The sequence below is a fragment of the Pituophis catenifer genome, unplaced genomic scaffold, assembly GCF_029215685.1.
Source record: "Pituophis catenifer annectens isolate HBS135680 unplaced genomic scaffold, rPitCat1.0.hap2 SCAF_1, whole genome shotgun sequence".
Taxonomy (NCBI): domain Eukaryota; kingdom Metazoa; phylum Chordata; class Lepidosauria; order Squamata; family Colubridae; genus Pituophis; species Pituophis catenifer.
The window spans coordinates 74,269,455-74,291,943 of record NW_027256881.1 but is presented as its reverse complement, the minus strand read 5'-3'; the positions used below and the strand labels follow the sequence as shown (position 1 = coordinate 74,291,943).

The window sequence follows — 22,489 nt, the reverse complement described above, 5'->3', positions numbered from 1 at the left end:
TTTTTTTTCCTCTTTTCCAATATGAAGATATTTGTTACTGATGGGGGCAGATGGTAATTGAAAATACTGTTGGAATAAGGATGCAATGTTACCCTAACATGGGCGATGGAGTTTATCATCCAGTTGAAAGATATTACAGAAGATGCTATATGGATTACAAGCTTAAAGTTTTTTTCTTTTAGGATTTTATTTACATAAGGGAATATTTTTCTAGGGGAGTGGGCAGAAGAATAAAGATATTAAGAATAATTATGGTAATTTTGTAGGAAAGTGGGTGGAGATAGGTTAGGTTATGGATTGTTTAGTTTAAAGAAAAGGGATATTATGTTTAGATGTGAATATATGTAATGAAGGGGGGGAAGGAAATGGGTAGCTGAACTGAATAAGTGTTAAATTAGGATTTATTGAATAGTCTTAGAGTGGAAGTATGCTATGAAATGTTATATCGTATGGGGGGTAGTAAAAGGGTAGATCACGAGCAGAAATTGTTAAATTGGGAGATATAATAATATTATTATGTTAAATCAGGAGTTATTAGACATTGTTATAATAGAATGTCACTTTGAAATGCATATTATAGCATAGTATAAGGGGGGTATGATAATTTTATTAGAAAGAAAGGGTCAGTATATGGAGATGGAGTAAGTGGATAGTCAAGCATGAAATAATCTGTTATGAATTTGGGTTTTATTATGAAGAAGTCAAAGGGGAAGGGGGGGTGAGGGGGGTTAAGGAGGAGGGGGGGAAAAGGGGGGGAAATCTGTATTTGAAAAACTTTTTCAATAAAGAAAAAAGAAAAGGGCCAATAATAAATACGTAATTCAAGAACATCTGGAGCTAATCTGCTGTTTCCCTTCAACAACATTCTGAAGAAGAATAAAGATTATATGCAAACTTGGTTCTGAAAAATAATCTGAGCTTTGATACAGTAATTTGCATGAAGGTGATCTCCAATTCGGTAATGAGAAGTTGCTGTTTCTGTCCTTTGAAACTATGGTAGAACGAATGAGACTGAACTGAACAAAGTAAAAAATTATTTTACACATACGAGGGATTAAGGTGATGGATTCCCTCCTTGTGTTTTGTTTTTAGTGTTGTTTTTCCTTTGTAGGGATTTCCAACCACTAGAACAATGTGATTTAAAAAAAGTTAAATCTTGTCATGGTTGACTCGCTAGGCAGGCCCACTCGCAACCAAATAACAGTAAGGAAGACCTTGGAATGTAAGGGAGGTTTGGGAGGGAATTTTGGAATGCAAGTGTGCCAACTGGAACAGAGGTGGGTTTCAGCAGGTTCTGACCAGTTCTGGAGAACCGGTAGCGGAAATTTTGAGTAGTTCGGAGAACCGGTAAATACTACCTCTGACTGGCCCCACCCCCAATCTATTCTCTGCCTCCTGAGTCCCAGCTGATCCGGAGGAAATAGGGATGTTGCAGTAACCTTCCCCTGGAGTGGGATGAGAATGGAGATTTTACAGTATCCTTCCCCTGCCATGCCCACCAAGCCATGCCACGCCCACCAAGCCACACCCACAAAACCAGTAGTAAAAAATTTTGAAACCCACCACTGAACTGGAAGCCTGAGACAGAGCCAACATCTCAAGGTCACCAGCTGGGGAATATCCAAGGCAGACAAACTGTTCTCAAAACAAAGTAACTGCAAATGATTGGTGGACAATGAACAATGGGAGATCCAGGGGGAAAAGGGGAAAGTTTTCCTATGCTATTTATGCACAAAATAGTTAGAACTGGCTTTTATACTTCTGTACCCATATGGAATCTTCAATTAAGATATACTCTTGGTAAAAAAAATATCCCAGGAGTTTCTTTTGCTGTCTAACCCAATGACACTCCTTCAAGCTGAGATTGATTCCTTGCAACTTCCTGGACCTGTCCATGAAATTATTTTGCCACAGTATAGAAATATTTCTTATTGTCTTATTCTGGGATTTTTTTTTTCAGTTTTCCAATTCAGGCCTCATATTTCCTGGTGGCTTCCAATCAAAGTTGTAGCCAAATCTTAACCCACTTACCTTCTGAGCTCAGAAAAATTGGTCAGGTGCTGCCACCTGTCTCCAAATCTAATGCTCTTGAAATCACTCTCCAGAAAGTGATTGTATAAATATCAAAATCAACTCCTGAATATTGCCCATTATGGAAATAGTGACCATCATGTGAACTTTTTAAATCTCCATACCTCAGGTGCTACAAAATTGGCTGTGTAACATGGTGTCATTAGTAGACCATTCTCAGCTCTCAGTTGTTTGGCAAATCCAAAATCACACATTCTGATAGACTCTGGGTTCCCTGATTCATCCACATACAAAATATTACTAGGCTTCAGATCTCGATGAACCACCTGAAAATAAAGTTTAAACACTGCACGTTATCTAAATCCAAATTGCTGTAATAGTAAATGATTTGTCCACAACTGCAATTCTTTGAAAATTATTACTTAATTCCAGAAATGTCTTCTGAACATTTAGTTCCATGCCTTGATAAATATTGACATTATCACACAGCAACAGAGAAGAGGATACATTTTAGCAATAAACCTGAGGAACTAAATGAATTTTATATTTATATCTATCCGTCTGAAATATTAATCGTTTGCAGTAAATTACATGCAGCAAATCTGATTGGGAGTAGTTGATAATTGAGAAGCTGTAACTTGCCAGTAATTTGGCTCATACTGCAACTAGAAAGGTAATAACAATTAAATCTTCTGTTTGAAGGATGCGCTGCAGGCATTTGATCTTTATTATAAGAGATCATATTTATATTGTATGCCATTCTATTTATCTGACAGTTTTCCATTTTTCACTAGTAAATGAATCACATTCCACGTTCATTTTCATTGTGGATTCTGTGTTTGTGGGGAAGATGATAATAGCAATAGCACTTGGACTTACAGTATATACCGCTTCACAGTGCTTTTACAGCCCTCTGTAAGCGGTTTACAAAGTCAGCATCTTGCCCCCAACAATTTGGGTCCTTTTTTGGAAGGATGGAAGGCTGAGTCAACCTTGAACCTGATGAGATTTGAACTGTCAAATTGCAGGCAGCGGCAGTTAGCAGAAGTAGCCTGCATTACTGCACTCTAACCACTGCGCCACCATAGCTCATACCTTCCCTGATTCAATATTTTAATGACATGAAGTAATATTTTTAGAAAGTTGATTGGATACAGAAGAACTGGTATACTCACACCCTGGGAATGCAGATAGTCCACAGTTTTGCTAATGGTACAGAGAACAGCACTAGCTTCTCGCTCAGAGAAGCATTTCTGTCGAAGAATTCGATCTAAGAGTTCTCCTCCTCGCATCAGTTCCATCACAAGGTATACAAATTTTCCATCATCATAAACCTATACATGTGTACAGAAAAGTCATCACGTATTTGCTCTATAAATCTTAAATGCACTATAACGTCATAAAGGTAGTCCTTGACTTACAACCATTCATTTAGTTCAAAGTTACAACGGTATTGAATAAAGTGACTTAAGACTGTTTTTCATACTGTTCTTTTTCGGACTGTTGACCACTGCAACATCTCAATGGTCATGTGATCAAAATTTGTATTCTTGGCAACTGGCATGTATTTATGATGGTTGCAGCATCCTGGGATCATGTGATCATTTTTTGCAACCTTCTGTCAAGCGAAGTCAATGGGAAAGCCAGATTCACGTAACAACTGTGTTACTAACTTAACAACTGCAGTGATTCATTTAACATCTGTGGCAAGAAAGGTAATAAAAGGGGGCAAAACTCACTTAACAACTGTTTGCTTATCAACAGAAATTTTGGGCTCAATTATGGTCACAAATTGAGGACCACCTATATTATCTTATTGTGCAAATACGAATTTTTACAAAAAACAACAACCCACTTGTTCCTTCCCTGATTCCTGATTTCCAGGAATCAAACAGGCCTTGCTTGATGGGAAATCAAGCGTCCATAGTTCTTAATGCAGGTGGTTACATTAGCTCAAGTTACCTACATTTTAATTAACTTTAACATTTTATTGACCTGCATTTTTTTCACAACATTTGCTTATCATTCTAGGAGTAAAATGGAAATATGTAGGATATGGAAAGAAATATAAAACAAATTCCATAACAAATATTATTTTTGTGAATGGTTTGCTGTACTCTTGAGTTTAAGCGTAATCAGGAATAGGCAACTTGGGTCTTTTTCAGATGCTTGAACAACTCTGTCAATTCTTATCATTGATCATACTGTTCAGGTGATAATGGAAATTGAAGTCCCAATCACTGGATGGCACTAACATGCCTGCCCTGGTTTAGTTCAAATATTTCTGACTGCATACTTCTGATTGTGAAGTATGAGTTGAAGTAGATGAGCCTAGCCATGTGCATCCCAACCCAGCTCCCTGGTCCTGGTTTTTAAATAAACAAGGATCAAATCATTATTTCCTTTCCCTTTTAGTAATAAACTGACTACTGGCCACACAGTTTATGGATTGTAATTTTAGTATAGTTAGACCATGTATAATTGACAGACTGGATTTTATCATATATTTTATCTGTTGTTTATTATTTTTTTCTAGAATTTTTAATTGAGTGTTTTTATTTGTTCTGGTCAAATAAATTGAATACATTGAATTGAATTGAAATCATTACTTGTTGCTGTTGACATATGAATATAGGGAGGTCAGGAAAAATTACATATTGCAGGGCAGCCTTGAAGATGTGATGCTCTCTATAGAAAATGTGAACTTGGTGTCATCATCAAGTGTTTGTTCACCTAAGTATTTGATCATTTTATTGTATGAGAGTTGAATGAAAAGTTATGTCTCTTCTTCCATAACTTTGAAATAGGGATAATTTAATAAATGAAACACGTAAATAATCCTTGAAATGAGCTGTTCTGTTACCTGCATTTTCTTCTCCACGTAATTACCACTGTTTGCTATACACCTCTGCCGATGATGCACAAGCTTCTTGAAGCTGTCATGAAAGAACTCCATATTTTATCTCTTCAACCAAGTTCTGAAGGTCCCTTTCCACATTTTCATTTGATTGCAACAATGTCCCTGTAGCTATTGCTTCAGTTAGGGGGAAATGTGGAAGTCTGATAATGCTAAGTCTGGATTACATAGTGAATAGGGTAGCACAGTGAAATCTAATTTCACAGTTGCCCCTCAGGTGGCTCATGACGTGATATTGCAATAAAATCTCTTTCTTGTGATTCTGAATGCTGTTTCAATCACTGCTTCAAAGTTTTGAGTGTTGTGGTGTATTGCTCTGATTTGATACTGGTATCAGGTTCAAGGACATCCTTCTGAATAATACCATCTGTATATCCCAAAACCATAACCACAAGTTTTCCTGCCAAAGCCTGGGGTTTAATCCCCCCCCAGGTGAAGCTTTGTGATATTTCATGGACTGATGCTTCATTTCTTGGTAATGATGAGCACATGTTTCATTAGCCACTTTTATTTCACAGCATGACAACTGGTGGTAAAGTTGAAGACTTGAAGCTTTCTCTGCAGTCAGCATATGAAGAAACCATTTTGCACAAATCTTCTGATACTGAAGATAATTAAACTCACACATTCCTTACATATGCTAAACTTGAGCACAACTTCTCTTTGGGTGACCCAAAAGCCCTTAATCAGTTCATCAACTTTTATAAGATTCAACTCATTGGTTGGTATCTCAGGTCATATCTCTTCTGGTTCAATATTTTTACCTTTTTTGACCTAGCAAAGCACACCACTCACATCATCACAATCATCACCATAAACAACTTGCATTCGAAGATCAATTTCAATTGGAGGGACTCCTTGGCAGGCAGAAATTTCAACCACAGTGCGTTGTTTAAAGCACACTGATAAGTACTCATTGCAGATTTCCATTTGAGAAATAATAGCAACACAACCTATTCTCACAATAACTTCCAAATGAATCACTAGATGATAAAGAATATATCAGAGCTTCAAGTAGCAGAGCTTCTGCCATCTGTTGTAGGCAAGTTTTAACATTGAAGACATTACTTTTATTCAACCCTCATACTTCCAAAAATAATTAGAAAGAGGAGAGATTTATTATACCATTTCATTTGCATTACCTGTCTGAAAAATATGTGGCTAAAAAAAAAAGCATGAAGCTCCCAAAAAGAATGGCAATTTCTATTTTTTTTTTGTAACATTTGCTTATAGATTGTTATTAGAGTGATCCTTACCATTTTGTAAAATGGAAAACCTTTGTGTAAGGGCACAATACATAAACAAAGTTACTGCCTACATAAGAAAATTTATCAACAAGGTCTTTGTAGTTACTTCTTTACATTCTGATCCAACTTCAGGATTCAGCATAATTGCAGTTAAACAAATTTGCAAATTTATTAATACACCAGATTTCCACAAGATTGTTGGAATGGGCATCATATAGGTTTCCCTAAACAACTTTTCTTATAGATCACTTACTCACAAGGAGATATGTACAAGAAGTGTGTGACCTGAACAACTACTCACATCTTTTAGTGTAATGATGTTTGGGTGCTGTCCATATCTCAGAAGAATCTCAATTTCTTCCGAAGGGTCTCTTTTGCTTTTATCAATTATCTAAGGGAGAAATGGAGAACAGAGAAAATTCAAAAAGAGAGGAAGCCTCATCTGTGCAATTGAAAGAAAAGCTATGCGTAGATATTCTATGCTAAAATTAAACAGCAATCTATATTAATGAAGAGGTTATGGGAAACTGTTAACAATAGCAACCAGAGACAGAAAAAGAAATCATTTCCTGATTATGACAATGAAGAGAAGCCAGGGGACTCATAACAACAAAAGGGCAGTTTTCCATTGTCACTGGTGAAGCTAGAAGTAATGACACCTGCACTCCAGAGCCACTAAAAGCTCTGATTGTCCTTCCAAAATTATAATTTACAATGTGACAAAAAAGGGAGAATTATCAAATGCAAGACTCTATTAATTCTATTTTATTAATTAAATTAGAATGTAAATGAAAAGACCACTACTTTTATCCTAAAATCCAATTGAGATCTCATCAAATAACTTTTAAGAGAAGGAACGTAGAGTACACCTGGTGAGATGAGCAGATACTCTCAGGGAGAGGCAGGATTTAAAACAACCCAAGGACTTTAAAGATAATACGCAACAGTGGTGTGATATAGGCAAATTCCAGGTGCCTAGAACAGCATGCACTACTGCATTCTGAACTAGCTGCAACTTCTGAATGGCCTTCAAGGGCAGCTCCGTGTAGAGTGGATTGTAGTAATCCAATCAGAAGTGACCAGGATATGAATGACTATGAGCAAGAGCTCATAGCCAGATAATGGACATAATTGGAGCACAGGGCTAGGGCCCCCTAGTCATGGCTGCAATCTTCTCTTTGAGCCAGTTCCACAAATCTCCTTTACTATAGTTTGTATGTGTTTCTAGCCTCAGTAGAGTGGGTAGTATTTATATCTGCAAAAGAAATAATTGGGGCTCAAACTGTTGTCCACTGCTTTAGAACTGTTTGTAAACAGAATTTCACTAAATCTGCATTTTCATACCCTCCTGTCTATTGTACTTTTCTGTTAAGCCAGCAGGTTATATGGCTGGAGCTGAAAGAAGTAGCAGAATTATATAGGGAGAACATAATGTGAGTTATGGACATGGAGGTGTGGTCAAAATCTGCAAGATGGTGGGTGCAATTGAAGAATAATTATGTTGTCCCATGTGCATTTATAAAAAGGACATGGGCGTCAATTTTGATGTCATACCAACCATCTTAAAAGATTTTGAGATGTAGATGCATATCATTTAGGGTCTAACTCAGAGCTGGCAGGTGCATCTTTGACATAGTAGCAGATCCTGTTCATTGCAACATAATTTGCTTCTATAGCAAAATGCATTAATTGCAGGACAAAATAATCTAGAATTTCTATGAATTATTCCACTTTTAATTAATTCATCTTCAAGGTTTTTTTTAGTACCAAGGAAAAATAGTTGGAACGTTTTGCTAATGGGAACTGTACAGGTTTTTTTGTTTTTTCCATCAAAATGTCATATTAGCAAGTGCCCAACTATACAAACATAATTAACTCTGAGGTGTCAGGAGGACTGTGCATGCTTTAGACCTTATATAAGCAATTCAATAAAGCAGACTGAGTTTTTAGGGCTCTGTACAAGCTGAAAAACATTGAAGTTGCTTAAGAGTTCCATTACTTTCTGTGAAACTTCTTAAAACAAGAACGTGAGTTTTCATTCATGTACAAGATGGGCTGCTTTAATAATTAGCAGAGAGATGCTTTGCTTGCGCTTGCATGAGTCTGAAGCATTTATTTCACGTTATTTTTGACGTGTGTCCAAATAACGATTAGCATTATTTTAGGGGAAATTATAATTACTGTTTGAAGATGTCTTGAAGGAGAGAGGTTACTGACTGTAGTTGTTTCTATGATTTTGAATTATCTTAAATTTATGGTTGATTAACTTTGGTGATTCATTCATTGGACAATAACATCATCCATAAAATTAGACTTATTATTTTAGAGAGAAAAAAAGAAATAAACTAGTAATATTTTAAGTAGCCTTACTGTACAAAAAGGATATGCCTGATTCCTTCTACCATTAATTGACAGCATTCACATATTTAACCTTCAACTGAACCATTAACGGTTAGTGTTCAAAGTATGTATATGCTGACACATTTAATTAATTAACTCAATTAAACAGTTTTCATTGGGCTGAACAAAACTGTGATGATTTTGCAAGTCCTTCAGTGTGGAAATACTATATGATATCTTTTTTGTTCTAAAATCTTTTAAAATATCACCCAAAGGAGTCCAGAGTTTTAACAGTCAAAATCTTACAGGAAGAAAGAGTTTGGCAGACGCAAGACCAATATTTTTATTTTTATTTAATATTTATTTATTTATATTTGTAGAACTGCCCATCTTACCTAAGTGACTCCGAGCAATTTACAACAGTTAAAAAAACACACTCCAATAAAAGAATTAGAAACCACTATGGAATAGTAAAACATCAGAACTAATAAGAACTACAAGAATGCAACTATTCTTCAAGAGATCATACGTCTTCACATCTGTGATGAATCTTTTCAAGAAGATATATATATATATATACCAAAATGAATGAAAAAAGATCTATGCATAAGTGCACATCGGGAGATGTGCATTCAAATTGCTCATTTATAAAAAAATGTAGACAAAAATCTATAGAACAGGTGGGTATTTTTTTAAAAAATGTTCATTCTTATCGTGTTCACAACATAAATATACAGAACACACAACATTTATAACTTGGAGTCATTTCCCCTTGTCTATTAAACATACAGTGTTTCTCTGTATAAGAGAGAGAACTGTATTGTGACTCTTTCATTGGTAGCAACAGACACATTGTTGGCATATGTTCAAGGACATTCTTGTTATTATTTATTCAAATGTTTCAGGAGCAGGTTTAGGAAATGTCAGTGTTGTGGTTCAGTATGAAAACTGCCAGTTCAAACTGGCTGTTTTATCCCATGACAAAATAATAAATTTAAATAATGGTAGTACGTTAGTTGTAAAGCAGAAGTATGTTTGCTAGTACACCAGATCACAGCTGTAGAAGTATGAGGAGAAAAGTGAAATGGGAAAAGATGATAATTTATTCTGAGGGTCCTTTCATATATTAAAACAAGCCTGTCTCTCTCCCTGCCCCTCCCCCCATAGTTCCTAGAATTATTCTAGTTAACATGAATGATGGAAAACATCAGCCAGGATTTAATAAGTTCTCTGCATTTGTTGTATTCCATCTGTTATACTGTTCAAAGAAGTATAGTACTAGCAATCAGCCACCAATTGTAACATGAGAATTTATCCTCCTATTTGTCCATATGACTATGTCTATAGTAAGCCTTCTCCAATCTGTTGTACAATCCCTTACACACTATTATACAGACATTTCATCTAATTTATATCCATTCATTCTCTCTTACACAAGTGACTTTGCCCCCATCTAGAAGAGTTTAAAAAAAATTAATTCCCATGAGTGGATTTCAGGTGGCACAGAATACTTGGGGGGGGGATTTTAATCTTTTATATCCCAATGGTTAGCCCACCTCCCAAATTATTCCATAAGTAAAATCAGGTTTGAAAAAAGATCCCTATTTGCTATAATGGGAAACATTTTGATCAAAGGTCCATTGTGGCAGGATTCAGAAAAATCAAAGAGAACCAATTGGGAAGTTCTTGCAGGCTGAAACTAACTGTTCTTGTGCCCTTTGGTAATCACTAACTCTTCCAAGGAAAGGCAACTTCTCCAAGTCCATTCCTATTTTATTGTGTTAATTACCTGCAGACAATATTTTTTGCAAGCATATAAATGGGGAGTTTCTCATAGGCACTTTTATCACTCTTTCAACACTCCCCAACTGCTCAGTCTTGCAACAGTTCATTATTATTTTTAACTACAGACACTGCAAGAATGAAACTACTACACTAGACCAATGCTCTCCCTAGCTAACAAATAAGGAAAAAATATGTCTGGCCATCAGCCAGTGCTCTGCCCTCCTCTTCTTCTTACTCTATGACTTTTAAACAATGAAAAAGTAAAACAAAAATACAGATCACTGGCTGCAGAGCTCTGTGCAAATATGCCACAGTGGCTGAAGAGACAAAGGAGCCAGGAGTTCCCACACCCATGGAAAATCAGCCAGGCCACAGGCTGCATGAAACTCAAATGCCAAAGATAAGAAAATAAAACAAAAGTGATTTGAACTGGGTAGAGCTACAGTAGAATAAAACTGGTGTAGCTGATATAGGGGGCATTTAACTGATCTGAAAACAACTCAACAATCCCAAGTACAAGTGACCTTGGTCATGACACACAAAAACTGGGGATGTTTGTCATAGGGACAACAAAACAGCAAATCCTTTATTTCTTCTCAGCCTTATAAATTTTACATTCCTTACTTTTAATATTGACTGTTTCTTTACCTTCCTGCAATAGATTATGCAATGTAATATTTTGTATTTTGCTTTTTTTTAAAAAAAACAAACAAGCAAAAATAAAGAACTCTCAGAACATTTGTGGCTTCTATTGTAAACATCGGTCTGGCTGACTTCTTTTAGTGAACCAGCAGAAGTAAACAAATATTTAGGAAAGGAACATAAAACTATCAGAACAGTTCTCAGCATATCTCTCTAATGCTTTCAACAGAGCTTTAAAGCAGAGTGTTGGACAGCCAACTGTGTTTTTAGATCTTCAAATCTAAATATTTCATGAAGCTTTAAATTAGATTTTGTTTTTTTTTAATCAATTTTATATGGCTGCCCATCTCGCAAGAAGATGGAATGTGTATAATAAATGTATTGTGTTGATGTTCTTCATGAATTAACATAAATATCATTACTGTATAATCTAGTTAAAATCAAAACTGAATTGGATCAAAAAATAAAGCCAAAACTGGATTATGTTCACTTGTTACTTGTTAAAATACCCTCAAAATACGTGTCATTTAAAATGATCTGATCTCCTAGAATTTTTTACACTTGCATAACTATATGGGGAAATGAAATGGCAACAGTTTTGCCATCTGAAAAGAAGCAAGCTTTAAAAATCCAAGATAAATTTGATGGACTTCCTGTGGTTGGATCCAAACAGCCATGTGGCTATGACCATGACTTTGTTCTCTTCTGATACTGTACTTTATGTCAAAGTTAACATGAAATGCATGGAATTTTCAAAAACATAATATGACAAATTAATTGTGATTGCTAGAGAGTAATAGAAAAAAGACGCATATACTGAGCATATTAAAGCCATGCAAATAATCTGAAGAATATCTCTGAAAGCCGTGAGTGCTCCATTCATATATACATTTTCCTCATGGGCTGACTTACATTTTATATTCAAAATTATCCTTCATACTGTCTGGTTCCCATAACCTCTTGCCCTGCTGCATCAAGGCAGCATAACCTGTATTAGTTGCCCTTGCCAGATGATTACCAGACACACCACAGTGATTTCTTACCTTTACTGCAAACTCTGCTTCTGTGGCTTTGTGAATACACCTCTTGCAAACAGAATATGAGCCAATGCCAATGTCTTCCTGGATTTCATATCCATCAGTAAAGTGAATATTGTTCCCATGTAACTGCTACAGAGGGAAACAAAACAGTAGCAATAAAAGGACAAGTCTTACAGTTACAGAAGACTCTCTAGCTCTAACAATTCAGAGACATTAGTTTATTACACAGAACCAGTTAATTAAACAAGTGCTGCCTTAATTCTGTCCAATTAATCTTACAATCCTTAGCATGCTTGGATTTCTTTTACATAAATCTGAAGAAGTAAAGTTATAGCAATATTAGTATAAAAATACAGTACAGTTAATCCAAAAATAAACATCCCATTAAAGTTAAACCTCCTTTAACATGAATTCAACTGCTGATGATTTAATACAAATATCTCTGTAGTTTTCTTGGCAACAAGATGAAACTTATTTGCCATGGGGTATGGAGTGGTTTTTAAAACTTCCACACTAGCCAATTACACTTTCCTGATCTCTAAGTATAGAAGCTGCCATCTGGCTGGGCTGGTGTGGAAAAAGCAAATTCTATGGTTTTTAAGGAAGGGAGTTAAATTTAAAAAACTAATTTCCCCTCCTCAGGGCATTTATTATTTAGCATTGATTCACTGACCAGCAGTGGCTGTTCACTGAACGTTCAGGTTATATTCCCTGGGGGATTTTTCAGTTTTTTTTGGAAATGTAATGGATGATGATGACAATCATGAAGTTCATGATTTATATCTTGTCTTTCTACCAACATGGCATTCAGAGAAACTCGTCTGGGAACTCTTGCACGCAAAGGGCATACTCTACCACTGAAAATAAACCTCTTTCTCATATTAGCTTTCACTATTAATGTGAGTTTCTGGTTGTTGACCTTTGTTGTATTTTGCAAGCTAGGACTGGAGAGGAAGGACACAATAAGTTACTGCTGATACCACATAAAAAAGTGGGGGAAACAAACTGTGTCGCTTTGTAAAAAATGGTTGATACTGGGAGCTAAATCTTTCCATGAAATAAATGAAACTGTTTACATGAAGGTGTTAGTCACATCACTGATATACTTGTGGGTAATGTAATGTCCGAACAATTTCCCTTCAGTGGATTACAGTTCATATTCAGGTCTCATTTAGCTGATCACTTTCTGGTACTGAAATAGGGAAATTCTCTTTTCCACATTACAAAATATTTCATGCTGGAAATATAAGAAACGGACATATGTATATGTTATTCTTAATAATTTAGATAGCACTGATATTACTAATGTTTTATATTTTAGGTATCATCATTTCTTATGCTCCTAGAATATAAGTGTAGTAGATTAAGGGAACTCTATATTTTGAGTGGATTGCTGGGTAACTCAGGATTTCAAATATTCTCAAAACACAGTTACATTTTTTTCTAGTATGAAGCAGACGAGGGAATTCAGATGGAAATGAAATTAGCACTTAGTTTGAACTCATTCAGTCTTTTGTTAGAGGCCTTAAGGAAAGCAGCCTCTTAAGATAAATCTAAAGCCACTCGGTCCAATATCTAGAAAACTCTGGAAGACTGGGGTATCTAAAGTTACATGTTTGATAGGTTTGTGAGGATATTCTTTTAAGTAGCAGCTTATTCTATCTGGGATAACTTCATGTCTGATTCTGTTCTCTGCCTCCCTGTTTCTTTCTCTATTTTCTCTGTCTATTTACACATTAGTGTTATTTTTGATTTGAAACTAAATGGCAATGATGCTGTTCTCTCAAATCCCTACTTTGCTGCTGTTATGAAGAAAAAAAACAATTTTTCTTGTTTATTCTAATTTAATTTATAATCACCCATATTCCAAAACTGCTTGGGCTTAATAAGCCCAATTAAAAGGTAAAAAAAAAAAAAATCAACTGGAATTATTTATTTTAAAGCCTTGTCCTAGAAAGAGCAACTCTTACTCTAAATATCCAGATTTCAGAAGAAGGGATGCAGCTCATTCAAGAACAGGTGGTGGCAACTATTTGCCAGGAAAATCTCTTTCACCTGGATTAAACAGCCACATCTGGACAACTCACAACTTGGGCAGAGAAGATCCTAGGGAGAATTCTAGGAAGTTGGGGGGGGAGAGGGATAATGATACACCTTCCTCATCTTTCTTACTGCTACCATCTTACATTATAAGAATTTAAATTATAAGAGAATATGTAACAAATAGAAGATAATTGTAATTATTATCCTACTTTTTTATATAGAAAGCTGTCACGGAAGCTAGCATAGTTAAAAACAGATACTGAAAAATGCTTTCAACCAATTCAAATGACTAAAAGCTTTGAATTATTTCCTAAGAATAGAAAGAATAATTGTATTTGATTTAATGCTTGGAAAAAAGTACGAGTAGTGACAATACGTGTTTTGCCATGTAGCAGAAAGCAATGATTTTTACTACAAATCCCACAGTCCACTGCCATTACTCCTTCCTGTGCTATCTAAAATATCTGGAGGATACTAAATGTTGCACAAGCAAAAGAAATAGCAGGAGAAGCACAATAAAGTAGTGATGAACTATAAGTGATGAAAGTGCTTGTTTGGGTGTCCCTGCTTATGTATTTAGGACTGAATTTAAAGGACTGTGACATTTTTTGTAAATGGGGCTTCCACAAGTTATAACTATTTTGAACTATTACAATTACAGTAAAACGTCGATTTAATAGATTCTATTTAGCAGACTTCAGATGCAATGAATATTTCTACTGAGACATTACCTGAAATAGTGAATATTTAGATAATAAAAGAATTTGCTCATAAATACATAGCCAAACTAAGAAATTCACTTCCATAAGATGCTGATGATACCAACAAAAGATGATTATTAATTAAATTTATATTACATCTTTCCTCCATGTATTTCAAAGTGAAATACATAATCTTCCAATGTTAGTCCACAACAAGCCTATGAGGTAGAGAGTGAATTAAGAAAAAATGACTAGCTCAAAGTCACCCTAGTGTATTTCCTTAGAAGACTTGAATCTGGGTTATTTCTCTAACCCTAGCTGTTTTTCTTAATGTTCTTTATGCTACAGTAATACATCTAGATGAAGTGAAAGAGGTATAACAACTATACAGCCAAATTCATACCTGGACAATTGGATGAACTGTGACTTTATGTGGTTCTTGCTGTACAGGTTCCTGCCCCAAATTGGATGCCACAAAGCTGAATCCTCTGAAGAGATGATGAGCATTGGCACTTGGAGGGACACCTGGGGAATCTGAAGAGGAGATGATAGATGACTCAAGGAACAGGGCATCTGGAGAGTCCAACCATTTCTCCACCATTATTTTCCCTAGCAATGTTATAAAGAAGCAATTTGCACACTAGAAACCAGCCATGCTATTTTCAACATGAAGACATGCATCTTTTTCCATTTGAAAGATCTTCCCAATCTTTGCTTCAACCTAAAGCTGCATCAGAATTTCCAGAGTGACAGTTCTGAATGTACTGAGATAGTGAGAGCAGCTGTTCAAAAGGAGAATTAAGAGGAACCAAATGACTCTCTGCCAAGAAGAGCCTTTAAAGCAGGGGTCTTCAAACTTGGCAACTTTAAGACTTGTGGACTTCAACTCCCATGCTGGTTGGGGATTTCTAGGAGTTGAAGTCCACAAGTCTTAAGGTTGCCAAGATTGGACACCCCTACTTTAAACCACTAAACTACTTAATAATTAATTATTAATTAATTAGTTAATTAATAATAAACTACTTAACAATTAGTAGTAATAAACTACTAAAAACAGACTACCCATAATTTCCTCTTTTTTTTAGCAGCAAACTGCACAACTGCTTGTACAATTCTTTGCATGCAAAGCCCATCTGGGGATTTGTGGCAGTGCAGAATTTCAATGTAAAAGCATTTTCCAATAGGTTACACATGAAAGAATTAATGGGAAGCAAGTGTGCAGTAATACAGAACCCTAGAGAGTCTGGAGTGTCCTTCCAGTAGGACCACTCCAAGTGTTACCCAAAAACACTAGGAAGAAATTGTGGAAAATACTACATAGTAATTCTAATTTTCTAATTCAGCCACACCATAAAATTTCAACAGTGAGTCTATGTGAGTACAAGGTAATAGATTCTTCTGGAAGCCACAGTTAATTTGGAAATATAATGGTATTTTTTATAATAGTATCAAGTCATAACAATCACTTCCAAAGGATTAGTACTGCGTTGTTTCTACCCATCCTATCTAGTGAGGCAGAAGGAACATGCTCTGGGTTCTGACTGCCAAGGAGTGTCAAGCTGACCACCCAGGAAGGCAGCCTTTCCTATTGTGGCATCTGCCCTCTGGAATATCATTCTTCTAGAGATGGAATTGCCTTTCTTCCTTTTGGCCTTCTGGAAAGCCCTGGGGACATGGTTCTATGCCTGAGTTTAGGGCCTCGATGCATGAGAGAACCTGTCTCCTGCTTATATTGATTGCTATTTGTGCTTTATAATTCTTGACTGTTGTGAGTCTTATGTTTTTAAATATTTTTATTACTTGAAAATTGTAAGCCATCCAGAGGTAATATTAAACCACCCATTTGAGACGAGTGGTTATACAAATGAAAGGGAGGAAGGAAGGGAGGGAGGGAGAGAGGGAGGGACAGAGTGGTAAGTAATTCTTAAAATCTAGGTCGGTGATGGCGAACCTATGGCACACGTGCCACAGGTGGCACGCGGAGCCATATCGGTGAGCACACAAGTTCAGCTCCGGTGCATCAGCCAGCTGATTTTTTGGGTCTTCTGGACCCATCAGAAGTAGGGAAATAGGCTGTTTCCGGCCCCCAGAGGGCCTCCGGGGGGTGGGGAAAGCCATTTTTGCCCTCTTTAGGCTCCTAGAGAAGCTCTGGAGCCTGGGGAGAACAAAAAATGGGCCTACTGGGCCCACCATGCCATCGTGTGCCAAAAGTGGGGGGAGCGCGGGGGGGTCATGCATGCATGCGCAGGGGATGGGGATATAATTATGCGTGTGGACACGCACGCACCGACCCCCCCCACGCTCCTCCTGCCTTTGACATGTGATGGCAAAAAGGTTAGCCATCACTGCTCTAGGTATAATATGGATAGTTTCACTTGAAAGTTTTTAAAAACAAATGTGAAAATAATGACAAATCTACTGATATATTTTCTTGTTGACTACCTGTTGGGGTCCGTGATGTGAATTCAGGATCAAAATGGAAAGTGTCCTCTGGCCGACCCACTGCAGGTTTAAAGGGTGGTTTGATTTCTCTTCTGTAGAGTTTCTATAGAAGAGCAAAGCAAAACAGAGGTTAATTCTCTTGCCACAAGGGACCCTTGAGTTAGAAAATAGCTGTAAGACAAATAATTAATAAGCAATAAATTAAATTAAAATTAATTAATTAAAATAATAGTTTTTAAAGCAGAAAGCTGCTTAAAGGAACCTAAATCAAGAAAAATGCTTTCTATGCTCGCTGCATTCTGACTATGGGAAATATGTTTCACGTTTAATACAGGGGAAGGGAGAAATTGAGAAGCATCACACAAGAGAAAGTACGAGGCTGCAATATTTTCCTCGCTTAGGCTAAGTTTCCATGACAATCAACTAGACTTATTTTCCTTGTGGCGATATAGGTGTGTGCTTTTCAGAAGCTTTAACTGCACATTAAAACGTATTTGCAGATATGATGAAAGTATTTAAAAAACAATAACCTGATTTTTATTAATATAGTTTATTTATTACAGAAGAGAGAGTTTATTTATTTTGCCTTAAGTGACATTTTCATAGGCTGTAATTTGAAAATGATAATGCAGATGCCCAGGATCAACTATTAAAATAATAAAATAATGCATTCATTTATTATCTGACCTAAATGTGAACTCATTACATATCAGTAGGTTTGATTTCTGGTTTTTAAACATATAAGCCAGCCCATTGCTTAGACTTATGAATCCTAATTCAAAAATCAGCCTATTCTGTTGTTATCCATCACTTTGAGCTGAATACATATTGATTATGTAAAGAAACATAGAGATGGTGAAATATGGTATTTATTTAGGCACTTTGCACACTGATACATGCAATGCAAATTATACATTTCAATAACTGTTTGGCACAGAAGATGAAATATTACAATGGAAGTTATCTTTGAATATCTGAGAATCCACCATTTCCTAATGTGTTTTTCTTTCACAGATTCTCATGTAAAACCAGAGCTACATATTATCAGGGTTTTCAACCATATCAAGTCCTCTTTGAAGAAATTTATTCAGGTGTGGTATCTATGGAGAGGATATATATCAGATACACGTTAAAATAATGATAATAAAATTCTAATTTAAAACAATTTTAAGTGGCATTATAGCATTATTTCTCCCTAAAATTTTCATCACAACTGTTTTATTAGCTTTGACAAATAGATTTGGATACCATTGGAAATACTGCCTTCATGCACACATTTCCTTACAAAATCTTTATTTTTTGTTCTAAGGGTCAAACATCCTTACTCAGGAGTCCCCTGCAAGTTTAAGGGGCTATTAGTACTTGCTGTGCTGTGATTTGAATGAACACACTACAGAAGAAAATAAGGAAGTCCCTAAGAATCCCATACTGAGCAATATCCTTCCTCACGAAGCTAAGAATACCTGATGTAACTCAACTTTAGCTTTATATAAAAGCTTGAGAGACAGTCATATCCACAACCTTGGTATGCACCTGGTAATCATCCTCAAAGGAAATTCATTTCAATTAAATCGAAGAGCATATACGGTAGTCATTTCCTGGCCTGATGGAAATGAATGAAAATAGCAAGGTTGCACCTGCTGGTATGTATTGGATGGGAAGGGTATATTGATCAGGACTTGTTTACAAGGAACTCAAGGCATATATTTCTATGGAAACAGATCCTATGCTTGCAATCTCTACTTCCCATTTTTGCAAGCTGTTCTGGAGAGGCAGTTCCTTTGCACACATCCTAAACAGGATATGAAAGCTGAACTCAAGGCAGCAGCAAATCCTTATGCTACCAATAGAAGAGAATATTTGTACCTCAGGGTTGACGTGTGGAGTCCTTAGTGCTCTCTGAGCTTCGTTGTTTGCTTGCAGATATTTCACTACCCAACTAGGTAACATCTTTGGTGCTGAAAGGGAGCAGGATTTATTTTTTGTTTATATACAATAGCTTGCTCTGTCAGTGTTGGTGGGAGTGTGCTTTTCCCTTGGTAATTCTTTGATTAGAGTGTTGTTTACTATTTGCCTCATTTAGTAGTTTCTTGATTAGGACATTGGTACTGCTTGATTGTCTGATGTTCATCCTGGTGTTAATTCCTGCTGGGTATCAATTGCTAGTGAGGAGTTGTTCTCGTCTATTTGCTTCTTTCTCCCTTTTTTATTGACTCTTTTGAATGGTGTGTAAATATTACATGTCTATTGATGGTTGATTAACACCATCTCCAACATTCTCACTAACACTGACAGGACAAGCAATTGTAGATAAATAGAGAGCAAACCCCACTCCCTTCTACCACTGAAGATGTTATCTAGTCAAGTAACAAAACATCTGCAAGCAACAACAAAGCTCAGAGAGCACCAAGGACTCCACACCCTTATGATCTCCCCTCCACCCAATGTATTCATTTCCATCCTGTTTAAATGTGTGCATTCTGCTGATGGCATCTATGAAGACTGAGCTGATCTTCAGGTGTCTTCCAGAAATAGATAGTGACTCATAGCAATTAAATATGCTTAATATAATAAAGGATTTTCATGAACAATACTCTTGCCACAAACTTAGGCACATTCCCCACCACCACCACCACATACATACTGCAATATGCAGGTGCAGAGATGAATTCCCTTCTAAAATGTTATCTTTGGACTTTTTGTGTCATCAAACTTGTTTGGTCAATAGATTCCAAATAAAGACTATTTTTGTTCTGAAAGATTTCCCTCTTAATAAGCATAAACTGTTTCTGTCATTAATTTAGGTTTATAATTCTCAGCAAAGCTGGACAAAACCTCCATTCTCCCTTAAAATCTTTGTTCCAGATGTAGCAAAAACAAGGTTTTATTAAATATTAGGGTCATGCAGTGCTTCAAATTCTGCCTCCAAAAAGCTGCTTTGGACCATACACATCACATCAACTGTGCCATTTCTGCTGCCTTGCAATCCCAGGAAAAGATATAGCTGCTTTTAAATACTGTAGAAGTCCTTTGCACTTTCAAGCACCTTTGGGAGATCAAAACCAAAGTCCAGCACAACCTGATGGAATTGAATAACTCACATCCTATGCTGGAGCCCGAGATCCTAAGACAAGAGGAAAAATAAAAGATTTAGTGAAAGTGCTGTGGGTAGACAATGCTGTCTGTGGACCATTATCTATCAGTCTCCACCACAGAGTCTTCTGGCTTACTTCTTCGCTTTGTTCCTTCAGTAGCTTCCATAAGAAACTGTTGCGCAATCATGGAGTTTTGAGCTGAATTGCATTAGGTAATAGTATTTTTCTCAGCTGCCACCTGGTTTTCTGAGTTACTTGAATTCTGCAAGTATGATAGGAATGTCCCAGACTTGTCTCCCTTTGTGTCTGCCTTGTGTCAGTGGGTCAGTGCCAGCACACCCTAACTGGTGAGCTCTAGTAGAATTTTGGAGGAAGCTGTGAGCAGATTGATTTAAAAATAGCACAACCAAGTCTGATCTTCCATTAAACACAGTACCCGTTTCACAAATAAGGGGATATATCACGGGTTCTGGTATAATATGAACATAAGATAACTGAATTAAAGCCTATCAAAACATTATTTGTTTTATTACGGGAAAGAATACATGTTTTGCTGTTTAAATGTGAACTGTCTAATTAGTTGTCCATTTTACACACTATAGCTAATCCTCAACTAATGAGAATCGCATAGGATTATTTTAATTCTCAAACAATGTCTCAGGTATGTTTCTTAGAATAATAGAAATGCTACAGCATGATGTGGGCAATTAAAAAGCTACTGCTTTTCTTCTAACAATTTAATGAAAATGTGTTTAATACTCTAGGACATATCCAACAGTGATTGTAAGGAAACATTTCTCCTTAATCAAAAATATCATTATTCATAGCTTGACTCTTTAGGATTGACTCATACCAAATTTTGTGAGGGATTCATCAATGCATGCAAAACTTCTGATTAAGGCATAAGGTCATATCTGACCTTTTCCATAAGAACAGTGACCAGGACAAACCAAGCACTTTTACTGGCTTCATTCTTCTTTATTAATACTTTTCTTTTTCTATTCATGAAGAAGAGCTGTCTTTTTAGCAGCTGGAAACATCATTATAAGATGGCTAGAAAGAGTTTCAGAACTCATCCCGGTACATATTCTGAAAATTATAAAGTCAAGTGATTTTCTGCTTTTTAAATGCATTGTTAAAACTGTATCGAAACCCTTCTCCTCAAAGTGGTGTTACCTAAATGTGAAGTGTGATGCTGGTTTGCTTTCTACTACATTTCTATCAGGATTTGTGAAGGTTCAATTAGAAAGTAGTCAGATTGAACTGCTGAATCATTCTGATGTGTTGAACTGAATACATTCATATCGATTAAGTGATGAGATGAACTTTTGTGCAAGCATGAACAGATTTTTAAAGAAATCAATAATTTGAATAGGTTTAGAAATTCAGATTGTGGGCCATTCATATGTCCTAATTTTGATGCCTCTGCCCTTAGTATTACAGATTCTATATCAGTTTTTCTTCCAGGAAGGAAATATAATGAGGCAATTTGGATCAGACAATAGCACTGTAAGTTTTATTAGATGAAGGAAGTGCATTTTAGAGAAAGGAAAATGGCATAAAGAAGGGGGATGCCTACTTTTATATCCAGCCCTGCCATTGCTAGTTATTAAGTCTCACAAGATTATACCTTCCAAGGAAACATAGTTCTTAATATTATTATTATTAAATATTATTAACTGGCACTGATGGTTGATATGGGTTGCTGCCAGCATCCTAGGTATCGACCAAGTATCTTCTTAAAATGTATGATGTTCCAAATAGTGCAGTTTTTTGCAGTTTCGCTGGTATTATTGCAGGAAGCTGTAATTTCTTGATGTATTTTGTAAAATTCTTGGACATGGTGCCAAGTGCCCTGATGACAATGGATATCACTGTTACATGTTTCATCCATAATCATGTAGTTTCGATGGCCAGGTCGTGATATTTCGTGATTTTTTTCTAGTTCTTTTTCTTCGACTCTGGTACAGCGATATCAATAAATTATATGCTTTGGTTTTCGACGACTGTGATATCAGGTGTGTTGTGTTCTAAAGATGATCTGTCTGTAATTGAAAATCCCACAAGATCTTCACCTTCTCATTTTCAACAACTTTTTCCACTTTGTGTTCCCATGACTTTTTGGATATAGGTAAATCATAATTTTTACATAATGACCAGTGGATTAATTTAGCAACTCAGTCGTGTCTAGCTTTGTAATCAGTTT

General features: G+C 36.2%; 1 protein-coding gene across 2 annotated transcripts in view; it reads right to left on the bottom strand.

Moving 5' to 3' along the window:
- Window positions 1-22,489, bottom strand: part of RPS6KA2 (ribosomal protein S6 kinase A2) — a 201,082-nt gene that overhangs the window by 13,279 nt on the left and 165,314 nt on the right. For both annotated transcript variants that reach the window (XM_070951337.1, XM_070951329.1), the window contains 6 exons: window positions 17,189-17,291; window positions 15,150-15,280; window positions 12,006-12,131; window positions 6,497-6,586; window positions 3,207-3,365; window positions 2,196-2,357 (listed from right to left, as the gene is read on the bottom strand). In XM_070951337.1, the coding sequence (XP_070807438.1) occupies window positions 2,196-2,357; window positions 3,207-3,365; window positions 6,497-6,586; window positions 12,006-12,131; window positions 15,150-15,280; window positions 17,189-17,291 (771 nt within the window). The remainder of the gene's footprint in view (window positions 1-2,195; window positions 2,358-3,206; window positions 3,366-6,496; window positions 6,587-12,005; window positions 12,132-15,149; window positions 15,281-17,188; window positions 17,292-22,489) is intronic.